Source organism: Microtus ochrogaster, chromosome 4, assembly GCF_000317375.1.
Source record: "Microtus ochrogaster isolate Prairie Vole_2 chromosome 4, MicOch1.0, whole genome shotgun sequence".
NCBI lineage: Eukaryota > Metazoa > Chordata > Mammalia > Rodentia > Cricetidae > Microtus > Microtus ochrogaster.
In genome coordinates, this window is record NC_022011.1 from 42,179,808 (window position 1) to 42,192,905 (window position 13,098).

The window sequence follows — 13,098 nt, forward strand, 5'->3', positions numbered from 1 at the left end:
TTGTAGATCAGGCTGGTCTCGAACTCACAGAGATCCGCCTGCCTCTGCCTCCCGAGTGCTGGGATTAAAGGCATGCGCCACCACCGCCCAGCTGACAAAAACTTTTGATTTTTGTCTTTTTTATTAGTGATCAGCCTTTGTACCTTTTCCGAATTCAAAGATGGTGAAGCTAGATATCCACACTCTGGCCCACCACCTCAAACAGGAGCGCTTGTATGTGAGCTCTGAGAAACAGCTCATTCAGAGGCTAAACGCAGATGTGCTGAAGACAGCTGAAAAGCTGTATCGAACCGCGTGGATTGCAAAGCAACAGAGGATTAATTTGGATCGGCTTATTATAACCAGGTATAGTAAAAATTTTTAGGTCATGCATTTTGTGAACAATTCTGTACTACTGACTATTACTAAATCAATCTCTTAAGTGCATGGTTTTAAAGCAATATTAGGTAAGTCCTTGGTCATAAAAATATATGGAGTTTGTTTTGTTTATTAATTACCTTAAACAGTGATACAGAAAATTATAATGTAAGGGTTAACATTTTATACCACACTAATTTTGTGATTTTTGTGATATTATTTATATACATTTTCATGGTTTAGAATTGCATATCTTTTTTTTTTTTTTTTTTTTTTATACAGGGTTTATTCGTTGTATTGGTGCCTGTCCTGTAACTCGCTCTTGTAGACCAGGGTGGCCTCAAACTCACAGAGATCCGCCTGCCTCTGCCTCCTGAGTGCTGGGATTGAAGGCGTGCACTACCACTGCCCGGTTTAGAATTGTGTATCTTTTCTAAAGAAAAATTTTTTTTTATATTTTTAACTTTTATTTTACGTGTATGAGTTGTTTTGCCCACATATGTATCTATGTACCACTAGTGTGCCTGGTGCTTTCTATATTGTTCCAGGAAACAGTTTTTAACTGTAGCAATATTAGTATAATGTTAGAAGAAGTCAGATAGAAAAAGAATATATACTGTATGATTGTATTTATAAAAATCTTTAAAGGCAGAACTGATCTTTGGAATCATAGCTCTTTGTTAGCTTTGCTGGGCGGTATTGACTGGAGGCCATGCAAAAGCATTCCATGTTGTAAATCAAGCCCAGGGCTTAGTGCATGCCAGGCAAGCGCTCTTCCAGCTGAGCTACCTCTCCAGCTCCTGTTTTGATGGCTTTTAGTACTCAAATTTTTAGGAATGTTCTTGTCTCAGTAAATAAACAGTTTTTAAGCTATAGCAAAATCCATAGAGGCTCACTCTGGACAATGTCATCAGTACTTTTAAATAGACGCTGCACCTAATCTGTTAAGAAGATGTTGGCTTCCTCTTTACTTTTAGGTGTGTCTTACTCATTTCCATGTTCTCAAAGAGTTCAGCAACTCAGAGAAGAGTTCATTGTTGGCACAAAAATGAACTCAGACTTAGTCATTCCGATCGAGTGCCCGTGTTGTATTACTGTTGTTATTAATATTGCCTTGCCTATGTGCTAATGTTTCTAGTGCTGAAGCGTCCCCTGCTGAGTGTTGCCAGCATGCCAAGATTTTGGAAGATACACAGTTTGTTGATGGATATAAGCAATTGGGATTTCAGGAAACAGCTTACGGAGAATTCTTGAGTCGGTTAAGAGAAAATCCTCGTCTTATTGCCTCCTCTTTGGTTGCTGGAGAAAAACTCAATCAAGAGAACACACAAAGCGTTATCTACACAGTTTTTACCTCCTTGTATGGCAACTGTATTATGCAAGAAGATGAAAACTACCTCCTTCAGGTTTTACGATACTTGATTGAATTTGAACTGAAAGAAAGTGACAACCCAAGGCGGCTTTTGAGGAGAGGAACTTGTGCCTTCAGCATCTTATTTAAACTGTTTTCTGAAGGACTGTTTTCTGCCAAACTTTTTCTTACGGCTACTTTACATGAGCCCATCATGCAGCTCCTTGTGGAAGACGAAGACCATCTGGAAACAGACCCTAACAAGCTAACGGAGAGGTTCTCCCCAGCGCAGCAGGAAAAGCTCTTTGGAGAGAAAGGCTCAGACAGATTCAGGCAAAAGGTTCAAGAGATGGTGGATTCCAATGAGGCCAAACTGGTGGCTTTGGTGAACAAATTTATTGGTTATCTCAAACAGAACACTTACTGCTTTCCACATAGTCTGAGGTGGATTGTGTCACAGATGTACAAAACTCTCTCTTGTGTAGACAGACTGGAGGTCGGGGAAGTCAGAGCCATGTGCACCGATCTTCTGTTGGCTTGCTTCATTTGTCCCGCAGTTGTCAATCCAGAGCAGTATGGAATAATATCTGATGCTCCTATCAATGAGGTGGCGAGATTTAACCTGATGCAGGTGTGCTTTTTTGATTATTAATGGCAATATTTGATTTAAGATCAGCTGATCTTTATATAATAGAGTGGGAATTTCTTTCTTTTTTTTTTTTTTTTTGAGACATGGTTTCTCTGTGTAGTTGTCGCTGTTCAGGAACTCTTTCTTAAATTGTTCTAAATATTTGATTCTCATGAGATAGAAAAACAATTATATTAGGATTTTGAGATATTATAGTATTGCCTTGGTTTTCAGTGAAATCCTTTAACTCTTGGACATTGAGTTGACTGGGTTTTCTAGAACAAGCCCATCATCCCTCTCCTGGCAATTTCAAAGTCCAGATTGATTGGAAACTGAGACTGTACCTTACAACTGGAGCTGAACAGGAGACTACTTAGAGTTAGTATTCCTTGGAATATTAGGCCTTTCTCCAGAAATGTTCACGTGTGACAGTAGACACCACTCTATGAAGATGGTACATGTATGTAGTAAGATACCCCCTACAGATCTGAGTTCTGGGCTAAGGAGATGACTCAGCAAGTAAAAGGCCTTGTGAAGGACTGATAACTTGAGTTCCGTCCCTGGAACCCAAGTTAGTAGACGAGAACCAGCTACCGAAAGTTGCACTCTGACCTCTCACATGTGCTAAGCACGTGTTCGGCTATTAAAGTTACACCTGAAGTCTTATTTATTAATTTATTTTACATGTGAGGTGTTTTACATGAAGTCTTACTATTGATTTAATTTATTTTATGTGGGGGGATTTATCCAAAGCCTTACTATTTAATTAATTAATTAATTTATTTATTTTGTGTGTGTCTGTGTGTGTATAGGAGGGATTTTTGCCTGCATGTATATCTGCACATGTCTGCAGAAGAGAACATTGGATCCCCTGGAACTAGAATTATACAAGGACTAGTAATTGAACTTAGGTCCTCTGGAAGAGTAGCCACTGGTCTTAACTCCAAAGCCAAAGCTATCTCACCTGCCAGTCAATTTTTTTTTTTTTTGGAAGCAGAGTGTTGCCCTGGCTATCCTGGAACTCGCTCTGTAGATCAGGCTGGCCTTGAACTCACAAAGATCTGTCTGCCTCTGCCTCCTGAATGCTGAGTGAGATTAAAGGTGCACATCACCCTGCCCGACTTGATAAACCTTTAAAAAAAAAAAATCATTGGTTGGGGTTGGAGAGGGGCTCTTTAGGTAAAAGTGTTTGTTCCTTTTCAGAAGAGCTAAGTTCACGTCCCAGTGCCCACACCAGGCAGCCCACCAACTCCATTTCCAGGGGATCCAACACCTTCTCTGGCTTTCATGGACAGGCACACACATTTGGCTTATACTTAGACACACACATGTTAAAATAAGTTGATTCTTGCCTGCAAGATGGCGCACACCTTTAATCCCAACACTTGGGAGACAGAGGCAGGCAGATCCTTGTGAGTTGGAGGCCAGCCTGATCTGCAAAGAGGGTTCCAGGACAGCCAGAGCTACATAGATCCTGTCTCAAAAACCGACAGAAAACTATAAAGAGAATGCTTGAGTTCTTTTTTTTTTAATTTGTTTTTAATGATTTATTTAACTTTATTTTATGTGCATTGGTGTGAAGGTGTCAGATCTCGTGGAACTGCATTTTCAGACAGTTGTGAGCTGCCATGTGGGTGCTGGGAATTGAACCCGAGTCCTCTGGAAGAGCAGTCAGTGCTCTTAACCGCTGAGCCATCTCTCCAGCCCCAATACTTGAATTCTTCATGAACTTGTAAGGGGAAAGTCCTGTGTGTTAGCCTTGAAGTCATTTATTGCATGGGTTAGCGTTTGCAGATTATTTAAAATTTTTCTCATGTCCACAAGGTGTTTCTGAGGGTAGAAAGTGCTGTGTGAGTATAACAACATCTCTGAAACCTATGCTAGAAGGAGAGCGCCAACTCACAGCCTCCACATGCACTATTGCATACATGTGCTCCCCTGTCCTCAATAATGCTTACAGATACAGTAATAATAAGGTTTAATTTTGTTCTCTGTGTACCCTGGCTGTCCTGGAACTTACTCTGTAGACCAGGATGACTTTAAACTCAGAGATCTGTCTTCTGCCTTTGTGTGCTCTGTTGCCTGACTAGTTTAAAATGTTTTTTAAGCACAGAAAAAGTATAGTATCAAGTAAATATACTGTACTTTCAATTTCCTAATGTTCCTGTCATGTGTTAACAAGAAATTACAGCAAAGTTTTCTACTTCCTCTATATCTTCATCTGAAAATGGTAAAAGCTGACATAGACAAAATACATTTTATTGGGAGCATTGTTTTGTTTGCCTGATGAGATGAATGTGAATATTACTATGAAACCGGACACTTGGACTGGAGTGGAAGTGCTTCCTAGACAGTGCTGCTGTGGGCACCACACATGCTCACCACTGCTTTGTTTGCAGGTCGGCCGCCTTCTGCAGCAGTTAGCAATGACTGGCACCGAAGAAGGAGATCCTCGGACCAAAAATAGCCTTGGAAAATTTGACAAAGTAGGAATGAATGTTGTGTTGTGTGAATTACTGTTTGTAGACCGCTAGGTATCCAGGTATGCTAGCCCACACCTGTAATCTCAGCTGAGGCAGGAGGATTACCTTGAGTTCAAGGTTAGCTTAGACAATAGTGTGAGTCCTCATCACAAACAGAGAACCTCACTTTGTGCACAGCTGTAATCCTGCACTTAGGAAACAGGGCAGCTGATGGCTGTGATTTCTCAGGCCAGCTTGGTCCACACAGATGTGCTATTTAGAAAGACCCTGTGTGCAAGAATAAATGGTATAAAATATAATTTGTAAAAAATTCTGGCCAAGTGTTAGTGAACTTAACTATTCTCTTTATTAAATCTAGTCTTTAGCTGATAGGAAGGTTAAATAATTCAGTCATCAATTTGCTTTTAAATTAGTTAACAATATTGTATCAGCAACCGTTAAATTTAGGAAGATTTTTCTTGGTTTTTTTTTTATGTATTTATTTATTATGTATACAATATTCTGTCTGTATATATGCCTGCAGGCCAGAAGAGGGCACCAGACCCCATTACAGATGGTTGTGAGCCACCATGTGGTTGCTGGGAATTGAACTCAGGACCTTTGGAAGAACAGGCAATGCTCTTAACCTCTGAGTCATCTCTCCAGCCCCTAGGAAGATTTTTCTAATGATTAAACTGTCTTACAAATATTGAAGGGGTATCATTGTAATAAGAATCAAGACCTTTTAGATTATTTTTTAAAAATTTGTTTTTAAGTAATTTGTTATTAATTTAACAATCAGCAGTAATTAAATTATTTTAAATGTTCTTCATTTATGGCATTGTTCAGTTAATTGAGTAAAAAAGGTATTTCATTAGATTTTGAGTAGGCTAGCAGTTCAAGTTGGCCTAAATCTCAAATATTGGAGCTGGAGAAATTATTCAGAAGTTATGATTTATGAGTGCTTGCTATTTCAGAGGATAGGAGTTTAGTTCTCAGCATCCACCTTGTGTGGCTCACAACCACCTGTAATTTCAGCTCCCAGGGGATCCTGCATTCTCATCTTACCTTTGCAGTCCCCAGCACATATATGCTCATATATGTATAAACACACATGAACATAAATAAAAATCAAAAAAGTCTTAACAAATTAATAAAAAATATAAAAACTGATATTGTACTGAGTATAGTAGTATATACTATAATCCCCGTACCTGAGTGATAGAGGCAGGAAAATCACTGTGGTTTGAGGCGAGCCGGGACACCATGGTGAATAGATTTTTTTTCCCTCAAAAATCAAGAATAGCAACACCAAAAAAATCCAAGAAACAGTCAGGTGGTGGCGATGCACGCCTGTAATTCCAGCACTCAGTCAGGAGAGAGGGGCAGGTAGATCCCTGAGTTTGAGCCCAGCCTGGTCTACGGAATGAGTTTTAGGATAGCCAGGGTTTCCCAACCCTGTCTGGAAAAAAAAAAAGCAACAACAAAAACTCTCAAAACCCAAGAAACAGTTAGAGAAAGATGGCTTAGTGGGTACAGACACTTGACACCAAGCTTGATGACCTGAGTATGATCCTCAGAACCCACAGGAGGAGAGACATGACTCCCTCAGGTTGTCTTCTGATCTCCACATGTGCACCCCAGATAAATACATGAAAACATTTAAAGGAAAAACCAAATAAAATAAAACCTGTTCTATGCCATTTCCCCCATACTTCTCATTTCTCCTTCACTTCCTCTCCAGAAAGTTCTCAGTGTTTCTTCTGTGTGTTCTTCTAGAGGCCTATGTGTGTCAGCAGATTCTTAGTATGTCTCCCATTCCACACCCCATCTGCCTTTTCAGAATTTTAGGTTGTAAATTACATGTACTTTATTTTTATTTTTTTGAGTGTATTCTGCATCATTACATACGGAATTACAGTTTTTAAAATGTTGGGTTTAAAATAATTTTCATGAAGTTAAATTTTTTTCATGCTTATCCACCTTGGTCAGAATTTTTCTCATCTTTTGAGGGAGACTTTGGCTTTGATCTCTTCCTGTTTTGACAGAGCTGTGTTGCTGCTTTCCTTGATGTCGTGATTGGGGGCCGCGCAGTGGAGACTCCACCAATGAACTCCGTTAATCTTCTGGAAGGCTTGAGCAGAACTGTGGTTTATATAAGTTACAGTCAGCTTATTACTCTGGTAATGGCATCATTCTCTAGTTGACATCTTTTTGAAATTCTTTTAGCCACCCATTGGCAAGTCACAGAAGAATATATCCTGTAAGAAGTGTGTATTATGTTTGACAGTTCATTTCACTAGATAATGTCCTTTCCTTTTACAGGTGAACTTTATGAAGAGTGTGATGTCTGGAGACGAGCTGAAGGAAGATAGAATGGCTCTTGACAGCTTGTTGGCAAGCCTGCCGCAGGCTAAGCCAGGGAAGAGCAGCAGTCTAGACGTCACCCCCTACAGCACTCCTCAGATGTCTCCAGCAGCCACCCCAGCCAACAAAAAGAACCGGTTACCTATAGGTAAGGAGAGTTTTCTGTATTGGAGCTTTTCTTTAAGTTTACTGTGTCTTCAAAGGTGGGATATAGCCACTAGGTAGAGTATTTACCTAGTTCTTTTGACGTCCTGGGCTCAGCCTCCAGCACTGCATAGCCTGGGTATGATGGCACAGGACCTTAATACCAGCACAGGAGGTGGAGGCAGGGGAATCAGAAGCTTAAGGTTTTCCTTGGGTAGAATTTGGTCAGCTTGAGTTATAGTAAGCCCTGCTTTAAAAAAGTTTTTTTTTTTTTTTTAATATATATTTAACTGGGCTTTACTTACTTAGTATGTGTTATCTATCTACACACATGCGAAAGTTGAGCACGCATGCTGAACAGGCACTGAGTAAGCCTTTTACATATGTTTCATTTAATCCACACAAACATCCAGTCATGGAGTGGTCACTGTGTCAGACATTGTGAACAGAGCATTTATCTCTGCCCTGATATGATACTCTCAGCTTAGGTCCTCCTAGGCAGTCGGGAGGACAAGAGAGCAGTGCTCTGCCTACTGAGTGTCCATGGAGAGACTCATGGGGCCACAACTCAGCCAGATGTAGAAGGAAGAGTGAAGCCTGCACTCTTTCTTGAGGAGTGGATGGATGGGAATTAGACCAAAGAAGAGTATTAGGTTCAGGGAGCAGGAATGTTCCAGCATCTGTTAAGATGAGGAACTCACCAAGACCTTGTCAACTTAGACAAGCTTTATATTTCATACATTTTTTTTTTTTTTTTGGCTGTGTCAGGATTGAACCTAGGGTTTTGCACATGCCAGGCAAGTACTTGGTCACTGAGTCATATCCCCAGTTCAACTTTACACATTTTAAAGAAGAGTTTAACTTCTGTTAACTGATTTTTTTTTATGAACACAATTTCTTAAAATCAATGTTTTCTCATTTAACATAATATCTATTTATATCAGCAGGAATATGGTATCATCAAGTCTTTGGCTTTCTTTACTATAACTGTAGTTCCAGGGGATCTGGTGCTACTTTTTGACCTCCATGGGCACTAGGCATGCATTCATGCAGACAAAACACTCATACGCATAGAATTTAAAAAAAAAAAAAACTTGTTTATTAAAGTGGGTTTTTTTTCTTTGTTTTTGTTTTGTTTTGTTGATTTTTGAGACAGGGTTTCTCTGTGTAGCCCTAGCTGTCCTGGAACTCACTTTGTAGACCAGGCTGGTCTTGAGCTCACAGAAATTCGCCTGTCTCTGTCTCTGCCTTCTAAATGTTAGGATTAAAGGCATACGGCACCATGCTAGGCAGGAAAAAAATTTTAAAAATCATTTTTGAAACCTGGCCTAATTGGGTATGCTTTTAATCCTAGCATTCAGGAGGCAGAAAAAGGCTGATCTCTGTGTGTTCAAGACCAACCTAGTATATCTAGTGACTTTCAGGGCAGCCAGTGCTGCATAGTGAGACACTGTCTTAAAAATAAAATAAATATTATTTGAGTCGTAGTTGGTGGTTCATACTTGAAATATCAAGACCCTAGAGGATCACTTTATGCCCCAGGCTAGTCTAGTTCACAAGAGAAGCTCCAGGGCAATGATGGAATAAAACAACTTAAGCTGAAAATGAAATCTATTTAGGAAGAAGATAGAGTTCATTCCTATGTAGCTAAATGAATACCCAGCTCATGACAGCACAGACTTTTTAAAACAAATTTCTAGCTGCTGGTGGTTTTGCATACCTGTATTCCCAGCACTTGGGAGGCAGAGGCAGGTGGATTTCTGAATTCCAGGCTAGCCTGGTCTACACAGCCAGTGCCAGGACAATCAGGGCTGTTACAACACAGAAACATCCTGTTTCCAAAAAAAATTCTTTTGATTGAAAATAAAATTAAGTTTTATGTTTAGTGACCCTTTTTAATATTGTGGATTATTTATTTATACTTTAGTAACATGAAAAACACTATTTTTTGGTAGAAATTTCCTCCCCATTGTTCACTGTTGTACATTAGTTTTTTTTTCATTTTCTGTCACTTGAAAATGTTATTAGAGATGGGTTTAGCGGGGAGCAGATTTCAAATGCTTGCCTAGTGTTTTGTATGGTCACGTGACCTCATTGTTGCATTTAATTTCATGTTCTAAACAATGTTTCCAATGTTCAGAGGGTTGATTTTCTTCCATTTAATGTTTTTGCAACCCAGGACAACAGTTAGCGGCCATCACTGCCTGGGATTCCTCAGCCACCAATCTTACCGCTCATATTCCTCTAGTAACCCCGTTTGGTGGGTAATAGGCTGTTCTCCTTTTCTTCCGTAATTGTACTTTAGAAATATTCACAGGTGTATTCTGTGTGCATGCTGCTTTTGCTTTCTATAAGTTGCTACATGAAATTTGATCATTTGCATTTTTATAAGCTATAATTTTCACCTTTGCTAATAAGAGCTGCTCATGAGGTTACCTGTAAGCTCACAGTTCATGTGGAGGGTGGGTCGTAGAAAGACATGGTGGGCCTGTCTTAGGGTTTTAGAGTCGGTGTGAAATGACTTCAAAACGAGGGTGATGATGAGGGCAGCTACAGCTTTGTGAAATGCGATTGTCTTGACCTGTCCTCCGTCACTGTAGTGCACCAGCAGAGCTCTTCACCACACAGTGTGTTGAGTTTGATCACTATGAGAGAATCATGGAAGGCTAGGTCACTTTGTCACAAAAATTAGATGTTTCAGTGCTCAAAATTTCTTAAAAGATGTATAGGATGCGAAGCCCGGTATAGATCAGTGGTGGAATGCTTCTCTGACATGGGCATCATAGGTAGGTAGATAAATTTCTTTCTTTTTTTTTTTTCGTTTTTCGAGACAGGGTTTCTCTGTGGCTTTGGAGCCTGTCCTGGAACTAGCTTTGTAGACCAGGCTGGTCTCGAACTCACAGAGATCCGAGATAAGTTTTTAAATATAATATATACATCAAAATAGTTGGGAATAATAAGTCTTACTTGTAAGGCTGGAAAGATGGCTCAGATGGTAGAGAACTTGATGCTAAACTTGACAATTTGAGTTTGGTTCCTGGGATCCACATGATGGAACAAGAGAACTGACTCCCACAAACTGTCCTTTATTTCTGCAGGAGCTTTGTGGTATACCCCCATGCTAAAGAAATAGAAAAAGGAAAAAAAGAAAAGAAAAAAGTATATTACTGGTAGGAGAAAAACAAAATAAACTTTTTTTTTGGGGGGGGGGAGGAGGCAGAAACAGGTGGATTCTGAGTTTGAGGCCAGCCTGGTCTATGGAGTGAGTTCTAGGACAGCCAGGGCTGTTAACACAGAAATCATCTTGTGTGTGCATTTGCAAGCGTGTGTGTATGGGTGCCCCAACATGCACAGGTGGAGGTCAGAGGTCAACTTTCTTGGAGTCAGTTTTCTTTTTCTACCAAGGAGATTCTGAGAATTGAACTCAGTGACTTTACTGCTGATCCATCATGTAGAATCTAGCAGTATTCCTGAGTCTCTGGAAAGGTCTGGTGTTGATATATTTCATAAGGAAGAAATGTGCTTTCAGAAACTGGCCCTGGTTTCCCAGTAGTTGTATATTCCTTTGCTGGGTGTGGCGTGGGTGCCTGTCAGTCATCTCAGCATCCAGAAGGTTTCCACCTCCTGGAGCAGTGCTGATAGTGGGGTCCTGGCTTCTCTGAGTTACATAGTACAGCCTTATCTTACAGAAACAGGACCAAGCATGTTGCTTCATTGTGTGCCAGGTTTTCACCTGACGATTTTAAACACTTATAAATTTATTTATTAGTATGGAAGGCTGCTGGCAGTTAAAAATAGCTCAAGTGTCTTAAAAACATGAGAAACAAAGTAATGCTTTTTTTTTTTAAAGATGGGTTTTCTGTAACTTTGGATCCTGTCCTGGAACTTGCTCTTGTGTAGACCAGGCTGGCCTCTAACTCAGAGATAAATCTGCCTCTGCCTTCCGAGTGCTGGGATTAAAGGTGTATGCCACTACTGCCCAGCAGTTAGTGCTTTTTTTGGCTAGGATGTGTTTCCTGCACCACAACTATGACCAGGTGCAGCCTTTCTGTCCAGTGGAGGTGGAACACTATTTCTGATGATCCGATGCTAAAAACATTTTTTTTTAATTATATGTATAAGTGTTTTGCCTGGATGCATGTTTGTCTATGCATCAAGTGCATGTATGGTACCTGCGATAACCAGAAGAGGATGTCAGATTCCCTGGGTCTGGAGCTTAAAACAGTTATAAGCTGGTATGTGGGTGCTGGGAATTGAACCCAGGTCCTCTGCAAGAGCAGCCAGTTCCCTTAACCGCTGAGCCCTCTACTGGTCAGTTGTGAAGGAGAATCTGTGTTAGTCTCAGGAGAGTGACTAGAAGGACCCAGTGCTTGTTTTTTCCTGTCCATGTTTTAAACATCATCCTTTATGCATGCATGAATGTTCAACACTAAGAGAAAATATATTTTTGTATTCATGTGCCATTTTCTTTATTTTGACCTTTTCTTTTAAATTATTTTATTTAGCAACTCGGAGCAGAAGCCGAAGTAATATGCTAATGGACTTACATATGGACCATGAAGGGTCATCTCAAGAAACCATCCAAGAGATACAACCAGAAGAGGTGCTGGTCATTTCCTTAGGGACAGGTCCCCAACTTACTCCAGGAATGATGTCAGAAAATGAGGTACGAGCGGGTTATTTTTTTTAAAAAAGGTTTATTTATTTATTATGTATACAACATTCCTTCCATGTATGCCTGCATGCCAGAAGAGGGAACCAGATCTCATTACAGATGGTTGTGAGCCCCCATGTGGTTGCTGGGAATTGAACTCAGGACCTCTAGAAGAGCAATGCTCTTAACCTCTGAGCCATCTCTCCAGCCCCTGAATGGGTTATTTTTTTGTTTTGTTTTTCAGGATAAGGTTTCTCAGAGATTCACCATCCTTTGCCTCTGCCTCCCTAGTGCTGGGATTAAAGGTGTGCGTCACCACTGCTTGGCACTTTGTTTTATTTGAGTTTTGATAATGAGTCTCACGTAATCCTAACTGGCTTGAACTCTGGTCTTCTGCCTCTAACTCTCAAGTGCTGGGGTTGTAGGTATATGCCACTGCATGCAACATAGAGGTTTTTAATACATAAAAAATATATAAAATAAATTTTAAAAATGCTAGTGATTTGCAAATAACAGATTTTTTTTTTTTTTTTATGATTGTTCTGGGACCGAGAAGTCCAAGATCCAGACATGTTTGGTGTCCTCTTCGGATCTTATTCCTGTAGCCCCCTCTCCTGGCCTCATATGGGGAAAAGTGCACGTGCTGAGTGTGGAAAACACTAGCATCATGTGCAGCCCCTGTCCAAACAGTCACTCTGGGCTAGGATTTCACCACATCAATGTTCAGGTTATACCAATTCTTCTTTTCTTTCTTTTCCTCCCTGTTTCCTTTTCTTTCAAAAATCTTTCTCTCCCTTCTTTCTCTTTCCTTCCTCTTTGAGACTGGAATTCGATGTACATATCTCCAGTATGTGAACTTGTTTTTTTTTTTTTTTTTTTTACACACACATTACTTTATAAATAATACTAATCAAAATTTCCACTTCCTCCACCCCTACTCCCCCAGTATGTGAATTTATGATCCTTCTGTCTACCTGAGTGCTGAGAATGTACGTGCCTTATACATTGGGGCTGGAGATTAAATTCAGGATTTCACACGTGGGCAAACACTCTACTACTGAGTTGTATCTCCATTCCTGACAATGCATTCTTTTCTTTTTCTTTTCTTTTCTTTTCTTTTTTTTTTTTTTTTTTT

At 40.0% G+C, this 13,098-nt stretch overlaps 1 protein-coding gene across 8 annotated transcripts in view; it reads left to right on the forward strand.

Moving 5' to 3' along the window:
• The window catches only part of Gapvd1 (GTPase activating protein and VPS9 domains 1), an 81,036-nt gene that overhangs the window by 22,968 nt on the left and 44,970 nt on the right, over positions 1-13,098 (forward strand). For 4 of the 8 annotated variants that reach the window (XM_026777308.1, XM_005346008.3, XM_013345944.2 and 1 more), the window contains 7 exons: positions 128-345; positions 1,496-2,339; positions 4,736-4,822; positions 6,847-6,981; positions 7,124-7,313; positions 9,489-9,569; positions 11,815-11,975. In XM_026777308.1, coding sequence (XP_026633109.1) covers positions 161-345; positions 1,496-2,339; positions 4,736-4,822; positions 6,847-6,981; positions 7,124-7,313; positions 9,489-9,569; positions 11,815-11,975 — 1,683 coding nt within the window. In that variant the 5' untranslated portion in view covers positions 128-160. The remainder of the gene's footprint in view (positions 1-127; positions 346-1,495; positions 2,340-4,735; positions 4,823-6,846; positions 6,982-7,123; positions 7,314-9,488; positions 9,570-11,814; positions 11,976-13,098) is intronic. The other 4 variants (XM_005346009.3, XM_005346011.3, XM_005346010.3 and 1 more) reach the window with 1 other exon arrangement.